This window comes from Hippocampus comes, unplaced genomic scaffold, assembly GCF_001891065.2.
Source record: "Hippocampus comes isolate QL1 unplaced genomic scaffold, H_comes_QL1_v1.1 scaffold62, whole genome shotgun sequence".
Lineage (NCBI taxonomy): Eukaryota > Metazoa > Chordata > Actinopteri > Syngnathiformes > Syngnathidae > Hippocampus > Hippocampus comes.
In genome coordinates, this window is record NW_017806062.1 from 1,288,630 (window position 1) to 1,313,120 (window position 24,491).

Below are 24,491 nucleotides of genomic sequence, written 5' to 3' on the forward strand. Positions count from 1 at the left end.
CCAGAAGCCTTTTCCACCCCCATAATTTGACATTCGAAGTCATGGGCCAGTGTGCCAATTTTGATTTTCATTGGTCTATAGGTCAGTTATGATAATGATGATGATGATGCCATGAACTCTGCCTAGGAACAGGTGGCTGTGCAAAAAAAAAAGCATGATGGAAAGAAGAATTTTCTGAGCAATTTTCTTGATGAGTAAAAAGAGAGAGAGAGAGAGAGAAAAAAATGTATACAATTTAAGGGTGTCACAATGCGCAAGTGGTTCGCACATCTTCCTCACAGTTGGGTTTGAATCTGAGCTCCGGCCTTCCCGTTTGGAGTTTGTGTTTTCACGAACTACTCCGGTTTCCAATTGGTTGGTTAAAAATAAAATAAAATAAAAAAATAAAAAAACATTCATACCAGGGCTGCAGCTATCAAATAATTTTTAGAACTGATCATTGTACGAGTTACGCGTCCACTAATCGTGTCATTGGTTTAAAAAAAAGATTTTTTTTCTAATTAAACAACAAAATGTGCATACGAGTTGCAAATATTACTTCTGAATTAGTTTCGCCTTCCTCACATTGCACACTGCTGTCTCTCTGACTTTGAGTGCGTACGGCTTTAAAAGGCCTGACCCGGTGAGTGATGTGGGTGCCGCTGAATGAAAGTCAAGTTGGCTGTTGTGAGCGCAAGTTAGCATCTGGCTGGGCTGGCTGTTAATTGGCTAACCATTTGCCACTCTGGCCATCACTTGCGGCTAGTACGTTTGAGTGTGTATGGCGTGTTTAATTTGTTACAGTTGGTTCAATAAAATTATTGAAAGTGCACCAGCGACTGTGTGTAACCTTGACCACAGTTGAGGGGGATTACGATAAGGTACAGTCTGCTCTAGCTAGCAGTGGTAGGTTGTATTACATTGGCTAAATATGTTTTCATGACCATTTGTTGGTGACTGTGGAATGGATGATCCCAAACTTGATCTATTATTTACCTATTACTCACTTGTATGTTTATCTGCAGTTACATTAGTCTGTGTGGAAACATGATCCTGGTGAAGCTTCAATTCTGAATTTTGGCTTCTACTTTTTTTGTATTTGAATTTATTGAGTGAGTCAATGAATGTTTTTTCGCTCTCATTAAAAAAAAAAAATAATAATAATAATTTTAAAAGAATCTTCCTCGTCTTTTGTAGGGTTCGCCTGCCAACAACAACACACTGGTGGATTCCATACAAGCAGGAGCGCACCATCGAGTCAACCCATCTCTCTTTTCCACCCTCGCCTGAACCCGAAAACACCTCTCAAGCCCCGAGCATCCACCCCTCGCTCCGTGGTCCCCTTCCCCTCTTCCCACCACGTCGACGGAGTGGGTGCCGGCTCCCTCCCCCAGGGCTGGGAGCGAGGAGCTGGGCGACCAGCTAGACAAGCCCTTGGAGAATGATGCGGAGGGTGTGTGGAGCCCCGACATTGAGCAGAGCTTCCAAGAGGCCCTGGCCATCTACCCGCCCTGCGGCCGGAGGAAGATCATCCTCTCTGATGAGGGCAAGATGTACGGTACGCCCCGCCCCTCTATCGCTTTCACTGTCAGATACATGAGAAAGAGTATTTACACACGTGCGCACACCCTCTTTCGCCTTCTTGTGTTTCCTGCACAGCTGTCACTTCCACTCAGTCCCTCAGCGCAACACACTGTCGGCCAAAACCTCGCCAACAGATGCGCAGTCTTTTGCAGCGGAAAACAGAATCCGTGCTAGTCGTTTCAAGGTGTGGAATGTAGTGAAGCCTATTTTTAAGTGCTTTTTAGAAATAATTTGTTGTAAACTGGCGGATCGTAAGGCAGGCTAGTCGCGTCGCGGTTCACCTAGCTGACTTTCATGCAGCCGGCGTAGAGTTGTACCAGTCCAGGGGGCGTAGCTCCCATTCGGCTCCAAGCCAGCTGGGCTGGGTTCCAGCTTCCCTTGTGACCCTGAACATGATAAGCGGCATGGAAAATGGCGGATGGATGAAATATGTGGAGGATGACGTGCCGTTTGTCGGGATGGGTCTTTGTCGACATTTCCTTGGCTGAGAAAATGACTCATCCAATTTTTTTTTTCCTTAAATAATTAAAGTTCTGACAGTTCACGCCTCTGCGTCATCAACCGTCTTATTAAAAAGAAATGCAGCAGAGCCAGCAGTAGTCAAATATGCCATCAACTTGTGACAGCGACTGCGGGCGCTTGCTGCAATGCAAATACAGTACGCACTTATTACACCAGCCTGAGGAGCCACACTTATTGGTGTTATCAGTAAAGCCTTTTTTTTTTTGCAATTTTTACAACATAGCGATTTAACTGGTTTGTAATAGTCCGGCCAGAAATCACAGTTAGGTACATAGCTTGGTTTTAAGAGCAAGCATATCACTATCCGCGGTGTTTGTTAGCCAGAGGCTGAGCTGCACTCTTTTTGTTTACCGAGTAGACATGCGGCAAAATCTTGTTACATTTCCTGCCACGCTCAAGTGACGATAAAACTGCAACTGGACTTCTTAATCATGTGGTTGCAAATACTAACTTGATCAAATCCCAGATGATCACCGTTTTTTCCACAAACAAAATGATTCATGATCACCGTCCATTGTGGCATGTTAAGCAGAGACAATCAAGCCCAATTGTTTACGCACATCCTCCCCCGAAGCAGGTGCACTTCCTCCTTAGCTCAGTTCGAAAATAGCGACTTGATTCGAAAAAGAATGATTGAGGAGGACTTTGCTCTTGAACTGAAAAGAATCGGAGCGGTGCCGCTGCCAAGCAGGTGTCTGCAAAGGTAAGCTGGCGTGCCTCCATGACACGTCGCTGAAAGATGTTTGCTAGCAAATGGCTTTGGCCGCAACGCGTGCCATGTGGCGACTTGGATGGATCCGGTGGTTGGAAAGCACGTCGGACAGAAGTATTGGCGCGATCAGACGAGCTCTGTCATCGCCTTGTGTTGTGTCGGTGCCAAACCGCTACTTTAACTGTTAGCATTGCCACCTTTTGCGGCTGTCGCTGGCCTCTGCGTGACACACAAGATCGCCTTGGGATGGAGGGGGCGCGGGGCTCATTCTTTGTCACAGCAATGAAGGGTTTCATGGGCTAAGTTTGATGGAAAGGTGGTAAAAAAAAAAGTGCCCCCCCAACCCCCGTGGGGGGGTTCGTGGGGTTTGATGATGTGCACCAGGGAGCGCACTGGCTTGCCAGGAATGGCATGTGCACTTGGTAGTCCGGGGGTTCAAGGCAGCTCAGCTGTAACGCTAAACCAGAATAGACGTTTACCCTTTGAGCGCCTGGAAGAGGGGTGGGGGGAGGAGACAAATAAACACCAAGGTGGACAGTGGTTTCTTGCATGGCCTCTGGGGGCCCCCGGCGCAGCTCTCTCACACCTGTCCCCTCAGTGCACAAGCGCTATTTCAGGGATTTACCTCGTCCTCAACCTCTCCCGCTCTTTAATGGGCCAACTCCTCTTACCTTGTCACTGAAGTCAGGACCTGAATGCCTTTTATATGCTTTTTAGTTCACTTTAGGTTTTTTTTTCCTCCCCTTACTCTCGACAACATCGTAATGATCGGATGTGAAACACAATTCATTATCCATCCATCCATCCATTTTCCGATCCGCTTATCCTCACAAGGGTCGCGGGGGGTGCTGAAGCCTATGCCAGCCGTCTTCGGGCAGTAGGTGGGGGACACCCTGAACCGGTTGCCAGCCAATCGCAGGGCACACAGAGACCAACAACCATTCGCGCTCACGCTCACATCGAGGGACAATTTAGAGTGTTCAATCAGCCTGCCATGCATGATTTTGGAATGTGGGAGGAAACCGGAGTACCCGGAGAAAACCCACACAGGCACGGGGACAACATGCAAACTCCACACAGGGAGGCCGGAGCTGGAATTGAACCCGGTACCTCTGCACTGTGAGGTCGACGCGCTAACCACTGGACTACCGGGCCACCCAGAATTTATTGTAATGCTAATTATAAGTATTATGTTTGATTGACACTTTTGCCATGTATAATAACAATCTCTTTTTGAGCACTCTTTCATTCAAACAAAACGCATTTTCAACCATGAGACATAATCTCTTGATCAAGAATAGTGAGTACTCAAATGTAAGATCGTTCATTGTCTGCAGAAGGTGGGGGAATATACGCACCCCTAGTTGGGAATTCGAAATAGAAGGGCACAGTGCCTGTTCCCCAAGGTGAGCGTTTTAAATTTTATCCGTTTAAAATCTGGAACTGCTGAATTCAGCACAAAGTTATGATTTTGCTGGATGACAAGCACCAGGTGGAAATACAGGTGAATTGTACCTTCTGCCATCGAGAAGAAGCGCATTTAGTCTCTGCCCGTTTTCCTTTCTGCTGCCTTCGCGGTTCAACCCAACATTGTTGTGACAGTCCGAGATTTAGACAAATGCTTTTGGTAACGTAACCATTTCCCCAAAGCGGCCCGGATACTTCATCGTTTGTAGCCCTTGCAGCTTTACCGGTGTCCAGCGACTCACCGGTAGGCCAGCAACTCCAGTCATTCAAGCAGCCGCAATCAATGCAAAGCCACTTTGTCGGTCTTCAATGTTGATCATGTTGTCACAGCGCCGACCGCTTGTCGTCTCGCGGGTGGCCAAATTAAATGGCTACCAGGTAATGAGTTGATTCTCCTGAAAAGGTTATTTGGTGGCCTTCCGCAAGCTTAAATATGAGCTCATAGACAAAACAGCAAAATAACAATGCGTCTGCCGGCTGAATGCGGCATTTTCTGAATTTTAGGTCGAATTCCCGGCCGAGGAATGAATGCCATTCTTTCGGTACAACTATGACATTGAGTCTCTCCGGGCAGCAACGTTGAAGGAATGCCTGCTTGTGCCCATTGTGGATTCCGTAATTGATGGGAATGTTTTCAGCCCATAGCCCCCATACATTTGCCACATTTTTTTTTCCCCCCCGGGCCCCTGAGCTCATTACTCAGCAGGCCTATTAGCTGGCTTATTAGGGACAGTGTCGAGGATATTGTGGCCGTCTGTGCGCCTGTGGTAATTCGACATGCGTCTGCCAAGGAAAACATTTCCTGCCTTGTGTGGCTCTCAGCAAGAGATATGCCCCGCACTCTGACCGGAGGCCTCATGTTGGAATAATGGAATAAAAAAACTCACAACAACAACAGTTGCTTGTTATACGGTGCGGACCAGTGTGGAATGCGGCGTTGAAAATGAAATTATCTCGCCATACAAGGAAATCTGTATGCCTCTGTTCAATATGCATTATTTACTCACTGGGCAGGGTTACTACATCCTGTTTGATGCAGCTGTTTGGTTTCGTCACACTTGATGCGCTAACAGCTGTGAGAGCAGCTCTTATCCAGGATTTTGATGGTTCTGTTCATGTGGAGGGGGGAAAAAAAAAAAAGGAGGCGGCTTTCATTGCTGTTGTGAATGAAGTCAACAAAGCTTCCCTGAATGCTGACAGGATTTTCACACAGTTTGGCAAACAAAGAATATGCGCACACCGAAGCATTATCCCGCTAAGCTTTGCTCGCGCAGCCTGTCATCCTATTGTTGTCTTTTTGTGTGCTGATATAAATATGTCATATGGCTCTCAAGGGAGTCTCATTAAAAATGTGATGTAAAGGTCAGCGCAAAGTGCGTCGTCTCACTCGTGTGTAAACGTTACCAGTCAAGTGTGAGATTCAACTTTTGTCTTGACCTGTGCTCTTTTTATGTGGCGCCTCCTGAGCCAGGGCAGCTGGAAGGTTTGCGTGCAATTATGTAAAATACTATTACAAATGAAGAACTTGTTGGCTCAGAGCGCATCCACCCAAATTACATCTCTCAGAAAAAAAAATGTTGAGGTATGACAGCCACTGAACATGCAAGAAAAATGCGGAGTTCTGCAGGGCAGCTTTCTGGAGCCACTAGTATAGTTATTTGTCACTAGACTGTTAGTAGTCATGTCCAGTCGCTTTAATGCAAAATAAAAGTAAATTACTGATTTTTTTTTGGTTGCACTTCGTGGTTGTGCACATATTAATATTTCAAATTGATTGATCAGAAATTTAAAAACGTAGAAACTTAATCGATTGAAGCGTATCAGTCACTGTGAAGATTCTTGCGTCATCGCCACTTGGACTTGAGTCATTGTTAGCATCGATATATGACGCGTCTTTTCGGAGAACACTTAGCTGAGCACACGGTGGCGCGGGGAGGGAAATCACACCCTACCAAGACATTCCGTCAGCCTTAATGCGATCTTCCTGAGCAGACACATCCTGAGCAGGGGAAGGAAAACTCTTGACTGCCATGGAAAATGGCACTTGGCATATTTTGTTGTTATGCAGGTGTCCACTAGATCGTGACGGCATGAGATTTGATAGTACTAAATTATGTACAGATTGTGTGTTATAAAGTTTCCCCCCGATGAATGCGCAAATGTTTTGTTGTGCCCAAACAGGACATGCTCTCGTGGGGCTATGTCAGAGCGGCAGATGCAGATGCAGATGCCGTTGTCAGTGTATAGGAATGTCAGGAATGCACTGAGCGGGAGTGATCACACTGGGCCATTGATGCAGATTTATGACCTGCCCGGCTCAAGGACTGACTCTGGATGGGGGGGGACACCAGAGTGTGCCTTTACCTGCCCCATCAACTTACCCCGTCAAACTACCGTATTTTCCGCACTAAAAGCTGCACCTAAAAGCCTTCCATTTTCTTAAGAGCTTACAGCGCGCCTTAAAATCTGATGCGCCTTGTGTATGGTCATTACGGTAATATTTCGACCCCAAAATGGCTCCTTGCTCGAGAAATGCTGACAATGCAGAATTCAAACTTAAAGCGATCGGTTACGCAGTTGAACACAGAAGTAGAGCAGCGGCAGCGTTAACATGGTTATAACTTGCTGTGTAAAAGTATTAAGTGAACTGTGTCGCTGCTTTATTAATTTAAATACGTTTTACTGACATCTGATCATTCTGTTGGCGTCTCCTTGAGCGTAGCTCCATCTAGTGGATGCGTTGTAGATTGCGTCTTATAATGCGGTGCGCCCAATGTATGAAAAAAATTACAAAATAGGCCATTCATTGAAGGTGCGCCTCATAATCCAGTGCGCCTTTTAGTGTGGAAAATACGGTACACTAAAATGAATGACCGAATGTTTAAAATAAAAAATAAAAAATTCAAACAGAAAATCCATTCCATTGGTTTATTTTCGTCCCTTATTTAAATGCAAGAATGTTTTGACATTTTCCTTTTATTTCTTGTGGAATAGCGGCAAAAAGTACCCTGAGAAGGTGTACGATTTTCGTGTTGAAAACAATACTTACAATGTGTGTCGGTTGGCAATGTGCATTACTGCCACCTACAGGATTGCAGTGGAAGTCTTAAAAAATGTGTGACTTGCTCTAATTTGATGTGTACCCTTGAGAAACCTTCCTCGTGTTACGCTGCGGCCTCGGTTGGCACAAGTGGTCTCTCTGGCTAATTCTCACCGGATGATCTCACCACCGAGTGAATGACTCGCCTCTGATATCGTGGGTGTATTGGAAAGTATTTTTAACGGGACCTTCCCCAAGCATTCACCCAAGGAGTGGCGGAGCATCTGATACGAGAACAAAATCAAGATGGATCATTGCGTTAAGTCCTTTTCCGATGGGCCAATCTGAACAACAGATGCTTATTTGCCCATTTCTTGATTCTCTGCAAAAGAATGGACTGGCCCCCAGTTTCGTAATGCAGACAACGTGAAAACAATATGAAGAAATCTATATTTGACTTAGTCAAGTCAAGCTTTATTGTCAAATATGCTCTTTGTGCAACATACAGCACAGATGAAATTACTTTCCTCTCTCAACCACAGTGCAAAAGACTTAGGCTCACTTTGTGAATGGCAACGCAAGATGGCCGCCAGTGACCAATTCATGCTACGGTGAGTTGGCGGCAGATGTAAGCGTCACACTAGAAATGAAACAAAAAACTTCCTGCTTCCTAATCTGAAGGACTGTTTTCAGACAATTCTTGAGAACAGAATTTACAACAGTTTCTCTAAATGTGCAGATTTACGATGTTCATCATTGAGCAGCGTTTACGTGTTCACCGCGAGCTTTGGTGTGTTAGTCATAGAATTAAAATTGAAATATGCTTACATCTCGCAAGACTTGGTGAATGACGGAGTCTATTTCCTTCCAGAACAATTTGTTTGAAGTCCAAATGATACATTTTTGGGGACACTTGACTTTTGAGGTTCTACTGATGAACGAGATACATGGTCACATGAACCGTCTCCCTCATTTTAAAACTTGGACCTTGCGTGCGAGGATGTCGAGGTCGTAGGAAACCTCATGACCGTTGCCCTCCGGCGTCACCCGAGCCTCTCAACTGGGCGAGAGGGTAGGTGAGGGTGACTGTGGCGAGGGGAACAAGGCCAAGATTTACTGTGGGCGTAAAGGCATATTCCATAAACATTGACACACACACACCAGCTGCCTGGCAGTGTCACTAGACTGGGCCCCCTTTTGGTGCGGTGGCCTGTGCTGTCTGTCCCGGGTCGGGGCCTAGGGATCTGATTGCCGCCGCGGTCGCCACCTGCTACGCCAGTGTGAGCTGTCTGTCATTAGTGGACGTGCACTGATCCGCACCCGCTGTGTAAGTACAAGTGTGGACTGTCACTCTTTGACACTGAAGCCGGCCTTCAGAGAGACACGCGTACTGTACGTATATATCCTTAACGCAGGGGTCTCCAGAATTTTTCCTCAGCGCACCAAACTATTAAGCAGTTACATATCGCTTGTATCAAACTAAACATAAAACCTAGAGAATTACACTGAGTGTATTTAAAACAACCACATCGTTTAGCCGTTCGGTCCACTAGCTTAATGCTAATTAGCATATGTGTGGCCATGCTAGTACGCTTCAAGCAATGGATCGAACACAATCCAGCAATAGTACTCACAGTCATATATTCTTTATCCTCGGTGAGGAATGACCAATATTAGTGCTGTACTGATGAGCTGTAAGCAGTTGAGATGTCTCACTGAACAGGATGTTGATTCTGTTTACTTCTGTGCAATTATGTCATTCCTTCATATTTGTACAAAATATAGAATTTTGGAGTGCTGTAGTTGTAGTGAACTTGCAGTTCCAATAATACAAGGGTGAATTTTTCAAACCGCTCCTTTACCGAATCACATAAGATCCTCAATGTGTCACTAATTATTCCGATTTTCTGCTTAAAAAAAAAAAAAAATGAAAGCAAAGACATATTTGAAAGTGACGTTGTTTGTTTGTTTGTTTTTTCCATGACAGGACGGAACGAGCTGATAGCACGCTACATCAAACTGCGCACTGGAAAAACGCGGACCAGGAAGCAGGTGAGTCCAACGCAGCCACTTGTGAGTCGTCCCTATTTTTGAAGGCCTTCAGAAAGTCTGCCCCTGCTGAGTGATGCCCCCGACTCCCCCGAGTAGCGGCCCCCGAACCGCCGTCCCGACGACTGATTCGGGGCCAGCAGCCCGCACTACGCATGCAATGGGATTGTATGTTGGCATGCTTTTTTTTTTTTTTTTTTTTTGTGCGCCTCGTGGACTTGTTGCTCGTTAGAAGCTGCGAGGAGCAGGGGGACTATGTCCATGCAGATAAGGCGAGGGATTTGCAACACTATCCCCAAGCGTGGCATCTGATACGAAGGGACTGATGTAGGGCTGGCAATGATGGATGTGCATAGAGAAAGACCCTGCTAAGTCATCTGGCACAGTCACTGTGGGAGTGGTGATGAGAGAAGGCAGCGAGGGGCCGGAGATGGACTGAGGGTCGGATTCAGCTTCAGACAACTTTATTGATCCCGGTGTGGGCAATTCATTTGCAGCTTCCAGGTCCAAATGCACATCAGCCTCAACAAAACATTTGAGGTCATAAAATATATGTCAAGTCGGTAAACAGGCTATGTGACAGACTGATAAAATAAAAACAATGAGATTCAAGTAATGCGACACAACAAAACCCCATCCATGAACGCTTAAAAGGAAAGCACTTCATTTGAAAAGAGTGCAGGAAAGTGTTGAGAAGCCCAATGGCCGAAGCTATAAACGACACGGGGGGCTGGTTTACTCAAAGTTTGCAAAAACATTTTTCAAAAATGCTTGCAAAGTTGAAGAGATACAAATAGATGGGTCTCACACATGCAATGTGATTTATCTGACCGGCTAATTTTGGCGTAACGCAGGGAAAATGAGAGCGCAATGTTTCGGCTTGTGTAAAACATTTTTGAAATGCCAGAAACAAAAATGATTATGACGTATTGTCTGTTGTGCAATTGCAAGATAACACAGCACAGCACAGGCATCCAATTCAAAAGCATTTGGCGGGTCAGTTAAATCAAACAACACACGGCTTTTAGGCGGTTGCTGGCTGCTCCAAAATGATCAGTGCTATATCGTGTTTTTTTTTTTTTCTTTTCCTCTTCCATATTGTACATTTTTGCTCAGGTTGATGTTTCATGTTGAATTTGAACTTTGGAAGTCTTTGAAAGTTGTTTCCAGCAGTCTCCAGTTCAATACTAATTTGCATGTTTGCATATGAGATGTTTTTATGGTTCTATTTTCCATCAGATAAATACTGGACGCATTATAGTTAACAAAATTTCCAACATTTTTTTTTTTTTTTTGGTCTCCTCTAGGTGTCCAGTCACATCCAGGTCCTAGCACGAAGGAAGGCCCGGGAGATCCAGGTGAAGCTGAAGGTACGCTACGTGAGTCAACCTTTTTTCTTCGTTTTTATTATGTATTATGAAATGGCGAGTGGCAAGATGTTTCGGATACAGTGGCGTCTTGGGATGCAAGTTTAATTTGTGACCATGCGGTGTTTTGCAAATCACCTTTTTTAAGGCGAAGCAATGCGATTGTTTCACATACACACTGTACGTGTCGTTCTCTTTGTTTTATGTTTAGTTTGACAGTTAGCTTCAAATGGGAGTGGCGATAAGTTGCTTGATGTCTCTCTTTTGAAAAATTATTCAGTCTGCCAAACTGCTGCTTGTTGTAATGCGTTTACCGGCACCATACAGCGATCGTATTTCTGATCTTATTTCGCAAGTCAAAGCAAAAAAAAAACCCCGAAAAACATTAAAATCACCCTCACAGTGCAACGTAATCAAGTCACTCAAATCACCACTGCTCAAATATTTTGTCCTGTACTCGCTATCGAAATGGGGGGTTTGCTTTCAGTCCTAATGCTCATGTATTCACATTCCAATTAGAATATTAAATTGCAGCCTCTAATTGACATTTTTAAACGTGGTGTTTTATGAAACTTATTTCAAGAAGCCCAGAGGGCTTTACTATGTACAATTATGAGCACGCCGGACCAGATACAATTGTCAGGGAACAAATGAATCACCGTGTTATTCCCCTAAAGGTATTAAGACTCAAAAGTAGTTCCAGCGTCATCCCGCGTTCGCAGCCGGCCGTGGGGCCTTTTCTTTGCCGCGCGAGCCACAAGTCTTCAGCTGGCTGAGCCTCGCAGCGGTCACACGGTTAGCCTATATGACGGAGGGGTGCTTTTTAAATGTGACTCTGCTGTAACTGAGATCCAGACCACTGGCAGCCCCTGCTCCCATATTCCAGCTATGCCCTTGTGTCATCCAGCCCCGCCACGAAGAATGCACCGGGTGGCCTTGCCCTTAAAATCCACTGTGCTTTCAGGAAACCACTGTGGATTTAGGCGCAGGCGTATCACGTTGCCACAAAGCACAGCACAGACGGTTGAGGAGCAGCTGACGATTTTGTTTTTGTCTTTTTGGTGGCATTAGTGCTTTGCCGCATTTTTTTTTTTTTTCGACGGTAATGATTATATCACCTTGTGACCCGATTTGTCCACGAACAGAAGCCGCTTGTCATCACCCCGCCGAAGCAGTAAACCAAACTCTTGACTGTAATATCACCTTATCTTCACCTGTGCGGCAAGCTGGCCTCAGGCCCTTCCTCTCCCCTTGAGGAGCTTCGCTTGGGTTACCGGAAAGCACAGCACAGACGGTTGAGGAGCAGCTGACGATTTTGTTTTTGTCTTTTTGGTGGCATTAGTGCTTTGCCGCTTTTTTTTTTTTTTCGACGGTAATGATTATATCACCTTGTGACCCGATTTGTCCACGAACAGAAGCCGCTTGTCATCACCCCGCCGAAGCAGTAAACCAAACTCTTGACTGTAATATCACCTTATCTTCACCTGTGCGGCAAGCTGGCCTCAGGCCCTTCCTCTCCCCTTGAGGAGCTTCGCTTGGGTTACCGGCCAAACTGCTGCGCCTATTGAGTGCTCTCCCGTTTGCGTTACTGTGTCCCGCTCTCTGTCGTCCACCCGTAGGACCAGGCCGCCAAAGACAAGGCGCTACAGAGCATGGCCACCATGTCCTCGGCACAGATCATCTCCCCCGCGGCCTTCCAGAACAAGATGGCGCTCCAGGGGCTCTCCAGGCCGGCTTACCCCACGGCTGGTGGGGTGAGTCACTGAATAGTACCCTTCAAGGACTTTTTAGCCCCTTTCTTATGAAGTTGATGTTGTTCACATTGGTCATCATATTTAGCACAACTACACTGTAAAAAAAAAAAATAATAAAAAATGCATTCATTGTCTACTTGTAAGAAAGCGACTGAACCTATTCAACTTCGATTCTTGTATCGAGGCTCTAAATTTGTTTTTCCGTCCATTTATTCCAGTTTTGGCACGGGGCTCTTCCGGGACAGCCAGGAGGCCATGAAGAGTGAGTGCGCCGCTCGCTCTCCGCAGTCATGATCATATCATTCGCGTCTCATCCGATCCGCTGAATGCGCATCAGATGCATTTCGGATCGGGCGGACAAATTAGAGCGTGTCCGTGTAAATGATAAAGTCAGCTGTCAGACGTCAGGCATGCCGCCGTGTCCCCTGCGCCTTTAGAGGTCAGGCGGTCCAATTAGTGTATGAGATGGGGTCACAAGGCAGTAACATACCGCTCTCTCCCCTTCTCCCCCCCCCCAGCATTAAGCCCTTCTCCCAACAGAGTTACACCATGCAAGCGTCCGGCCCGGCCCCCATAACAGGTGGGCGCCTTCCCTCCCTAACTCCTGTCGTGTTGACAGAGCACCATCTCGCCGGCAAAATGATGACGATGCAGACATTGCATCGATCTTTGCATGTTTTGCACTCAAACTGCCCACCGCCCCATTTACCAGGTTATGAAAGCACTGCAGGGCTGTCCATGTCACCCGGTGCGCCCCCTTGGCAGGGGAGATGTATCGCCAGCTCCAAGCTGCGAATGCTGGAGTTCTCCGCCTTCCTGGAGCAACCTCAGGACCCAGACACTGTAAGTGGACTAATGTTATTTCACCACGTGAAAGTCGTTTCTTTCATCCATTCATGTACTACTGGTCTCAGTTTTTCCTCGAGCCATGCAAGATACTGCAACACTGGGGAACGCCATTTTTGTTAAGTTCGGCCTGACAGCTGTTTTTAACAAATTTTTGGGTGCAGAATCCAAAGCTGATTGTTTTCTTGTTTTAAAAAAAAAATGACCTAAATGTGCATGTATAGTCTATAAAACAAAATAGATTTTATCATGGTATGCCGATAGTCACAACATTAAAAGACAAGCCAGCCCGAATTCTTTTAATTCCTACTAGGATGAGCTTTCTGTTTGCGGAGATTGACAATACTGATCTTTTGGGAGCTGCACATACCTCTCACCGCGCTCAATTGTGACTGCACAAACAAGTAGCTGCAGATGAGTCCAATCGTAATATGCTAGCGAGTCTTACAACAGCTAATCAGAGAAATTACTTTGGTAAGATGTGCAAAATGTGATGTCTTCTGTTCATTTGAGACAAATGAAGCACTGAAAATGGACGCTCCACTGAACTTGCGTGCTTAAAGACCCTTAATGGCAGCATTTTAACATGAATAACTCCCCACTTTTTTTTTCTTCCGGTCTCCCCAGTTCAACAAACACCTTTTCGTGCACATCGGTCAGTCCAACCCCAGCTACAGCGACCCCTACCTGGAGTCGGTGGATGTCAGGCAGATCTACGACAAATTCCCTGAGAAGAAAGGAGGCCTGAAGGAGCTGTTCGACAAGGGGCCACACAATGCTTTCTTCCTTGTCAAGTTCTGGGTAAAAAAAAAAAAAAAAAAAGACCTTTCGTCTTGCAATCACATGTAAATTAGATGATTTACCGTATTTTCCGCACAATAAGGTGCGCGTAAAAGCATTCCATTTTCTCAAGAGCCGACAGTGCGCCTTATAATCCGATGTGCCTTATACATGGCTCAATATTCAGATTTCTTGGACGTAGTTTGTTAAATGTTCTCTAAAGCGCATTGTTCCAGCTGCAGTGGTTGGGAAAGCTCTATATCAATCAAGTTGTATTGTATTGTTTACCCCTTTGCGTAGCTCCATCTGGTGGATACATAATGCAACCGCAGCCACTATTGTAACCTATGCGCCTTATAATGTGGTGCGCCCTATATATGAAAACGGTTTTAAAATAGGCCATTCATTGAAGGTGCGCCCTATAGTGCGGAAAATACGGTAGTTCATTTACTCGGGTTAATCCTTAAATTGGAGGCATCATCAGAGCCGACGGCCCCTCCCAAAGTCATTAGGGTGAAGTACAATGCGTACTCCTGTTAATGTTTTCTTGCACCTGTCGGCTGTTAATGGTCCTGCAGTGTTAACTGTGTTGTGAGAGCTTACGTATTGCAGTCAAAGGACATTAAGGACAATTCAGACAGTTAGCACAGTCCTCGCTGTGATCACCCGACCACACGCACCATAAAAAAAAAAAAAAACAAAAAGTGGCATCGATGCAGAGTGTACAGTATTTTCCCTCTGATGATGATGATGATGTGTGTAAGAGAAAGTGTGTGACAAGCAGCCTTGAGGGGAGACTGACAGCTCTGAACTTCACCAGAGGAAATGTGAACCCGGGCACCTGTCCCTGTGCGAGTCCAACACTTTTGCAGCCCCTACTCCCCCCCACCCCCCTTCTCCTCCCTATGTACTTATTTATAGAGCAGCTCCACCCTAAAACACACGTATATGATTGAACCACCAGAGAGCAAAGCGTGTATTGACCAAAGTCAACTTTAGACAGACGGAAAATAAATACGTCTATGGCCCTAAATGAATTTTAAAGACCACATTGAAAATTCGATAAATTCAGCAATAGATGTAGTTCAACTACCGTACCAATAGTAGTATGCGGGGGGGGGTCGGGGGGGGGGGTCTATAACTATTCTTTTGTCACGTCTCCCAAAACTGTCCTAGACGAGCTTCAAGCCACTGCAGTGACAAGGAATTAACGGATTATCATGTATGTGGCATGGCAAGAAAGGGGTGGGCGTGTCTTGGAATGGTGCTGAGAGAGCCAATTTGTCAGCCTACCTTGTTTGTTTCTTCTAAACTCATTTTTGATTTCGATAAAAAAACACTGCAAGCCCATGACCACTTTGTCAATAGTCGATTGCTTTTCCAGGGCCGTTTCTGTGCAACTTTAGATATTACGACTTCATCATTTTGAAGAAAGGCATTTGAAGTTTAGTCTCCTAAGTTTTTTTTCCGTGGCTGTAAATTTTTTCCCAGGTCACCAATTCAATTTTAGCTAGCTTGGCTTCAAACCAACATGTCATCATTGTAAGGTTACGCTAGTTATGGCCGCATACGCAGGAAGCCCGCTATCCTGTTTTGACTTTACCCATATAGCGGATTGAGTGGCGAAATGAGTCATTGAAGACCTTATAAAAAGATTTGTTTTTAAACACATGATACTTGTTTGAAGATTTTAGCGAAAATTGTGCCAAGACCGATGTAATACTTAAATTGTAGCGATATTGCGTAGAAATGCTTTTTTTTTTTTTTTTTTGCCACATCCGTGTTCTTAATTTTTTTTCAAGTTGGCTACGTGCCTAGTGACGCACTCCCCCCCATTCCACACAATCTATAGAAAGAACTTGAGCGCCTTTGTTGGCGTCAGTGGTATCCGGCGCAATTCTGACATGCAGTTCGATAGTTAGCTTTGGCTATACCGTGAAGATACACCATTCCTTTGGCTAGTCCCCTGGCGTGGCCACTAGAGCTCCTCATTGACATGCCGTGAAATAGCCCACCGGAAGCTTTTAGCGAATATATTTTTGCCGCTCAATCATGCAGTCATGTGTAAGCATAAGAAAGATGCTCGATGAATTAGCATCCGTTTTTCCAGTTTGTATTCATTGACGATTGATAGTTGAGCTTGGTGTGGTTTCAGCACATTCAGCAGACGCATCCGCCAGCGTTTTGAGAGCGGACACTAAGGCTTGATATTTCATTATTTTTTTTTTTATACTACAATTTTATGAATGCTTCAACTTTGCCAGGGTTGTTCACAACACTCTTTTCGGTGGTGTTTCAAATTCAGGAAACATTTATTTTCATTTCACAGTAAGTGAAGCAGGAGACTCGCGTGCACCATTTTATTTATGAGTCTCGAACTCCTCTGTCGGTGTAAATGTGAGTGATTTTATTTTGTCTACGTGTCCTGTGATTGACCGCCGACCTGTTCAAAGTCAGCTGGGATTGACTCCAGCTCACCGGTGAGGTGACCCATAACAGGAGAAGTGGTCGAAAATGAACGGGTGGATGCGTTGAACAAGGCCATCAAGGATAATTGTCAAATATACAGAAGACCCTTTGCATTGCCAAGGGACCGTGAATGTCAAGTTGAAAGTACCGCCTCGCCTTTTCATGCCTGCCAGATGGATTTTGTATGTATGGGGTTACCCTTCTCACATGTTGGACTTCCGCATTATTTATCGTGGCGGGATAAAGGACATTTGTGAGTGACACCGTTTTGGAAGTGGTCTTAGGTGGGCCTTTGGGGAAAGGCAGCTGGTCAGATTCCCGGGTGGCATTTGAACGAGGGCAAGATGAGACCTGTCATCCATATATCATCGGAAAAAAAGGGGGGAGTGAGACTCTCATAAAAGTGAGGAGATAGAAATGGAGACTTGTGGTGTGAACCAGAGAAAGAGATCAGTCAGTCAATGAAATATTAAGTCGGTGCAGGGTCGGTCCCCTCCCAAGAGGTTCATCCTAAGCCAGGTTTTCACCAAGTTCCAGTTCGGTTTGCCATAGCACGATTCCGATTGGTATTCGGCTGAGCGCTTTGGGATAGGAGACATTACAACAGCGAGAATGAATTCAATGTGGAGCAGTTCATTCATGAGTGACACTTCTCTTGACCAATCAGCATGCAATGCTCCACCCAACACAAGGGAACTGTACCGTACTTCCGCTCCTCGTATGCCAAAGAACGTGTGCTCAACTGAATATATCCACCCCAAAACAAACGCACCTTCACAAGCAACAACCTCAGATAAATTATATTTTAGTTGTCGTGGCAACCAATCGACTCAATACTGGCGCCAGCCACATTGAACATGGCCGGGTTTAAAAAAAAAAAAAAATGGGGGGGGGGGGGACTCTGTACATGCTGAACTGAACGGCTCTGATTGTTGGAAAAGGGGTCTTGCTCTCGGCGTCATTTTAAAACAGATCTTCACAAAAGCATCTTTGAATTAAAAGAACAAAAAGTGTCCCGCCCTCAAAAGACCGCAACATTGGCAGTGCAGACAAACTGTACCGTACTATCGATCACTACCTATTGATATCTCTTTTTTTTCTCACGTTCTCAATTTTAGTCTTGTTTTGATCCACACTCGGTGCGATCTCGGCGATGAATTGACCTCACGCTGGAACTGTAGGCTAAAACCTCAGCATATAAAATGGGGTCTATTTTTTGGGAACCTTCGCATGCTGAATTTCTGAAAACCCGAGCGGTTCCGCGTGGTATAAATGGAAAAAAAAATAGATCTCCAGCTGTCATTCATAAACCTAGATCTTACAAAAGCATCTTTGAATTAAAACAATAAAATATATCTGTGCCGGCAATCGGAAAAGTCCTCTTTACCTTCATAAAGAGCAAGGAGGACACGCCCGGGGAAGTGGTGACCCCAGGGTGTGTGCTGAGGTACGGGTTGCCATGGCAACGGTGACAGGCAGATGACCCATTTTCAAAACTATGGCATTTTAAATTCAATTTCCGCTAAACGCCCCTGTCGGCCACCGGCTAGCCTGACACCCTCCTCCCCGCCCTCCCCTCCTCTTTGCGCCCGTAGCCCTGTCCTAACAGATTGTCGCACGCTTTTGAAGTGCCCAGGGAATCTGATTTGAGCTGCCTCTGCTAAATTGTTGCACAGCCGGCCGGCCCGGCGTGATCTAATCAGCCAATTGTATGCCGCTGATTGTAATTGGATGAATTCCCTCGCAGGCCGTAAGGCGGGCGATGGGGCTCCGGCGATGGTGGCCGGGCCTCGGGGATGAAGACAAATAGAAGAATTACACGAGGCCCAGATGAAGACGAACGTGGCGACGAAGAGATGAGGAGGCCGAGCAGTGTCTCAATGGCCCATTAGTTGGGGGGGGGGGGGGGAGGGCGAAACAGGCCGGCTGTCAACGTTGAAAGCGCACCTCGGTCGGACCCAAAATCGGATTACGCTCGCCAATTCCGACATGAAGCGTTTGGTGCATCTGCATGCACTTGAGGCTCAAATTGACCTTAAGAAATCTCCGTTAAAACATTTGATGCTTTACAAATGTGGCATCCAATTGAATTAGCTTTGTGTGCTTTGGACCATTTTTTGCTCCATTGCAGCTGCGTATTATCTTAAAGCGCCGTTATGAAATCTGAATTGGGAATGGCTTGGCTCAGGTGGTACGCCGCCCCCTTCAGCCTCCATGTGCACGTCCAAGATAGCGAACCCCACGCTGGTTGCTCCTGCTATTGTCAACAAGACGGTGCTGAAGGTAGAAAAGTTCCATACATTGAAGTCTCAACTCATCGCTGTTCACAAATTTTTTTTTTTTTTTCGTGGCCCCAATGCGCAGATATTTACTGAAAAACTCTTTCTGTAACACCCTCAGATGCCAGAGGATGGTGTTAAAATCCTGGCTCATGGGAAAGTAGTAATTAGTCTCAAGGAAGTGTCGCTTCGGTGCTACGCTTCGACCGACAACCAAACTGTTCTAAGATCAGTTTGAAATGACCATTGAATGAATGAACACATTCTCGTGCGTTTTGGAATTGCAGTCTGTGGAGTATGTACGGTTTAGCTAACCATCGACATAGGCAACACGTTTGTTTGAACGCTCAAATTTACTCCAACTGTACAATATGAGCGGCCATCACTTTGGATGTGTCGAAGCACTTCTCTCGGTTTCTCAAGTGCATTTACAGTATCGTCGGGAATTGCACCATCAACTGGCCCAAAGTGTTGTTACTCATGAATCCAACCCAGGAAGGAGACACACACAGCATCTTTGGAATCTCGAGGCTACTTTGGCAGCCTTAGCCAAGGTCAACTGGGATCGGCACTTTGGATGCCACGTGGCTTTGCGGAGAATTTATTCTCAAGCGTGACTGAGCTGTCAAGATTCTTTCTCAAACAGACTCGCGCCGCTTGATGGAAGTCACCAGGAAGTGCTCTCCTTGGAAGACTTTTTACAAGATCTTGGAGAGTTTTTTTTTTTTTGAATGATTGATTTATTTATTCCCTCCACATATCCAGAGGAACATGCATATCGGTTTTTTTTTGCACCCCAAAATCTGAATGAAGGCCTTAAATTGAGCGGGAGCTTTTTGTTTCTTCCCGCGCAGGCGGACCTGAGTGTGAACCTGCAGGACGACAGCAGCTTCTTCTACGGGGTTTCCAGCCAGTACGAGAGCTCCGAGAGCATGATCATCACCTCGTCCACCAAAGTCTGCTCCTTTGGCAAGCAGGTGGTGGAAAAAGTGGAGGTAAGGACAAGTCCAGGGGGGGCACGTTATCGAGGAGTGTCTATATATTGTGTCTATATATCCATCCATTCATCCATTTTCCGATCCGCTTCATCCTCATAAGGGTCGCGGGGGTGCCGGTAAGTGGGGGACACCCTGAACCGGTTGCCAGCCAATCGCAGGGCACACAGAGACGAACAACCATCCGCAATCACACTCACACCTCAGGACTATTTAGAGTGTTCAATCAACCTGCCATGCATGTTTTTGTAATGCGGGAGGAAACTGTAGTACCCAGAGAAAAGCCACGCAGGCACGGGGAGAACATGCAAACTCCACCCAGGAAGGCCGGAGCCGGGATCAAACCCACAACATCTGCACTGTGAGGTCGACGCACGAACCATTCGTCCACCGGACCACCCATATCAGTTCACAGAACACCCAAACATTAACACCCAAACATTAAAGCCTAGCTTAGGAATACCCTGAAAACTGGTAGCACGTTGGCCTCACAGTGTGGAGGTGCAGGGTTCAGTTACGACTCCGGCCTTCCTGTGTGGAGTTTGCATGTTCTCTACGTCCCTGGGTGGCTTTTCTCCGGGTACTCCGGTTTCCTCCCACATTCCAAAAAACATGCGTAGCAGGTTAATGGAACACTCTAAACCAAACACATTTTTGCTGTGGGCCACATTTTAGTTACCGTTTCCCTTAGAGGGCCGTTATGACTGAAGCCAAAAATGTATTTGAAACCAGGGGAAAAAAAAAAAAAAACGTCAAACAGTCTCCTGGACTGGTTTGTGTTTAGTTTTAAGGGTCCGGTGTAATTCCAGGCCTGGGCTTCTTCTATCCTGAAGTGAGAGCCAACAAATGCTGCATGGGCAAGCGTTAAATCAATCCTGTTGTTTGCAGCCAAAGTGCAGTGGCTTGTGTAACACGCTTAAAGGGTTGTTTCATTTCCACGGGACACAATAGACACTTGTCCCGCCGTATTCCAGCTTCATTCCGGCGGAAAGTTCTGGAGATACTCGTTATACCTCTCTTAAAACACGGAGCGCTTGCTACTACTTTCTCATTCTGAGAAGTCTTGAATCATTCAAGGAGAGCGAGTGCACGTGATGTAAGGCTTTGCGGCGGATTCCAGTCAACCAGCGCTGAGCTGTGGTCAGGAAGTTGACGTGACGAAAGGGGGGGGAAAAAAAAAAGAAAATAAAAAATCCCCTTGATGACTCACACTTACATTTCCCGGTAAATGAATACAATGGAGGCCCTGCCCCCACCTGCGCCTGATGGATTATAATATACAATATAAACACACACAGCCTTGGGTTGACGCCTCAGTCCACCTCACGATGACACTTAGCGGCATCATGATTTGATTTTAGCCTTGTCACAAGAATTATGTCTATTGTCCGGTCCAGTACGCTCACATGCTGCATGACATACAGTTGATTGCATTACGTTTATTACACTTCATCATATAGACGCCGGGGATGTACCACGAGGCCGTTTTTTTGGGGGGGCTATTTTTTTAACCGCAAAACATATCGCGACGCTGTTCGCCGTTGAAAATGGCGAATATGTTCACACATAGGACTTCCGTGACGTGCTCGTTTTGTTTCGTTCGCTCAGACCGAGTACGCCCGCTTCGAGAACGGCCGCTACATGTTCCGCATCCACCGCTCTCCGCTGTGCGAGTACATGATCAACTTCATCCACAAGCTCAAACACCTGCCCGAGAAATACATGATGAACAGTGTCCTGGAGAACTTCACCATCCTGCAGGTACGTACAATTTCTGCTTGTATTCTGCTCGATGTATTTTTGTGTTGCACATCATACACGTGGAAACAAAACGCTTAAGAGGGAGGGGTTAGTGGGAACGCCGCCTTGCTTGATTCACTGCTGCGGATGTTTATATTCATTGATCAGGTGGAATCTAAACATTCACGGACATCAATCAATGTATTCTTTGAGTAAATTGTACGATTTAGCTCTCATCGTTTACAGACTGGAGCGAGCTGGAGCCCCCAAAATAAAGCCACTTGCAAGTCAATCCATGGCCGCTTTTATTTATCGGCCGTTATTAGCTCTTTGTGCCACCGCTGATGCGGGCTCCTTGAATGGGCAGTGCAACAATTATGCGCCGTGCAATTTTGAATTTGTCAAGTGCTGAAAGATGTGATCGGGGTCCTCACTTTGCCGACGGTTGCGCGATAACAGCTCGTTCAGTGCTCGTGATTGGTCGGGGCCGCTAAACCGACTCCGACGACTCTTGGACTAAGTTCTTGGAGGTCTGACGCAGAGTCCAAGATGGTGGACGGAAGGCTTCAAAGACATTGGCGGCCGCATTCCTCCTGGCAGAGGGACAAAGGCCATATTGAGCCCACGCGGCCGACAACATGACAGCATGTCATCGGGGCCTCTCAATGGACTGATTTACTTCCTATTGACTCTGAAACGCGCATACACACACACACACACACACACACACAGTTTCAGCAAAATGCATCAGCATTCAACAAGCTGCGTATTCAGCGTCAGACAATTGTGCATCGTGGAACGAACAAAGCGTGCGCTTGTTGCACGCCGCAGCGTCAGGGGGCATACAGTACGACTATGTCGTCCTTCAGGGCCACCGTAGTTATTGCTCATTCGATGATGCACAATTGAAGTCCAGTTGTGGGTCACATTGCGGACGTTTCGAGCACGGGGCATCACTTTGGGGTTTTTTTGGAGATATGCGCAAAATTTTAGTCTATGAAAAAAACCTTGTCGCACAATGTGCGGCCATGATCAACATGGACTCTTAAATCCATTATAAAGCCTGTTGAAAATTGTCAAACGAACGAACAAACCTCCGTTCAATTCTTACCCTCTGACATTGTGCCCCCTCCCCCAAATGTTCCTCCCCAATCACATTTATTTGGACTACCTCAACTACTGTGTTTTGTTCAATGAAAACTTTGCCCCCCATGGGTGGGGCCAGCCTTTGTTTTTTTCCTCTTTTGAAATTTGCCCCCACGGTGAGCACCCCCTTTACTCCCTCTGTTGGATGAAATGTACCCTCCACATTTCTTCCCCCGGGTGACTTGACCCCTTTTATTTCTATTCATGTATTTTTATCAATCTTTTTAAATTTTGTGCCCCCCTCAGAGAACCCCCACAACATACTTACCTACTACTATATTTATCTGACGTTTTGGCTCCCCACCCCCCAAAAAAATAATAAATCAAAGAAAAATCCCTAAAGACTGACCGCTCGACTTTTACTTCAACTTCATTTATTTTTTTAAATTTTGCGCACCCCCTAAAATGCCTCTGCACTTTTACCTCTACTAGATAAAATTTTGCAACCTCTGAATTTTGCCCCTGGCCTCCTTTTAGCTCCACTGCAACTCTCAGCGCGGCAGTCATATTAGTCGCTCTTTTCAGAGGATAAAGAATAGATGCCTGTGAGTATTGTCATATTTTCCATCAACATGCGTCGCTCCACCGTCTGTGTTCAAATATGCATTGCTTAAAGGGTTCCATTGACGTGACACCTGTGCTACTCGTTAGCCCGCCCGTGGCGTTTCCCATTATATGGTAACATTTGGCCATCGGAGTTATTAGTATTCTTATTTATTAGTTTCACGTTTAGTACCTTGACTCAGAGGATGACACACGCGTGACACACTTCTTGTTGCTGTCCCGCCCAGGTGGTGTCCAACAGGGACACCCTGGAGACGCTGCTGTGCGTCGCTTACGTCTTTGAAGTGTCCACGAGCGAGCACGGCGCCCAGCATCACATCTACAGGCTCGTCAAAGACTGACACCAACGCGGCAACGTCGCCGCACCTCCGCACAAAGACGCGCGCGCGCACTCCTCGGCGAGCTTCGGGCTCGAGGGGTCCCGAACGTTTCCCAGGGACGAACGAACGACACTACTGAGGATTGTGAAGAACGGGGAACCAGGCTCGGTGCGTTGATAGTGACAGGAAAGGACCATAATGCACTCGGGTCTTCATACCAAAGCCTGGCCTCGGAAAAGACCTGCATGAGAGCATTGTCGTTGGTGTTTTCTTCTTCTTTTTTTTTTTTTAAATATGATTCTGCTAGAGCTTGTTTTTGCTTAGATTGTCATGCATGTGCAGGAGTTTGGCTGACTCAGGGTGCCACCTACTGACTGAAAGAAGAATGGCACACACCTAACTGAAAGTGTAAGGCAGAAAATTGCACAACCTGTTTTATTATATTGTTTTTTTTTTTGTTTTTGTCGCAGTGCCAATCACGTGTGTGCTCTTTGAATAATGACCTTGTAAACCTGCCACGCGTACGACGGGACGAGGGATGCTGAAGACGTGATCAGTGGCGGTCCTTTTGTGTTCGTGTGTTTGCTGTTTGAATGTCTCCCGTGTTGTCTTAAGACTCCCAACAACAATAACAACAAAAAAAAAGGCACATAATGACGATAATAATAGTAAAAGTGATAACACGGCTACCTTGAAGCACAGCACAGTTGGATCTGTATGTGGATTGCAGAGGTCGACTGTCTCCTTGCCCTGAAGTGTCCGATGAAAATATAAGTGTTTCTTACAAAAATGACTAGGCGTGCATTTTTCTTTGTTTTCATGTTCCATGAATGTGCTTTTTTTATATTTATCTGTTTTTTTTTTCAATTTTGCAACCA

The 24,491-nt window shown here is 45.9% G+C and overlaps 1 protein-coding gene across 2 annotated transcripts; it reads left to right on the forward strand.

Annotated features, from left to right (window-relative positions):
• The first annotated feature begins 1,431 nt into the window (after positions 1-1,431).
• Positions 1,432-24,406, forward strand: tead4 (TEA domain transcription factor 4). 2 transcript variants are annotated; one of them, XM_019893412.1, is made up of 11 exons: positions 1,432-1,532; positions 9,292-9,356; positions 10,661-10,723; positions 12,340-12,474; positions 12,693-12,736; positions 12,993-13,054; positions 13,187-13,317; positions 13,948-14,121; positions 19,703-19,843; positions 21,452-21,604; positions 23,521-24,406. In XM_019893412.1, exons 4-11 carry the CDS (start codon positions 12,373-12,375, stop codon positions 23,632-23,634), a joined length of 921 nt encoding a protein of 306 aa, XP_019748971.1. In that variant the 5' UTR covers positions 1,432-1,532; positions 9,292-9,356; positions 10,661-10,723; positions 12,340-12,372; the 3' UTR covers positions 23,635-24,406. The 2 variants fall into 2 exon arrangements, with proteins under 2 accessions (XP_019748971.1, XP_019748970.1); XM_019893411.1 differs by lacking the exon at positions 1,432-1,532 and having other exon boundaries at positions 9,285-9,356; positions 10,661-10,732.
• The last annotated feature ends 85 nt before the right edge of the window (positions 24,407-24,491 follow it).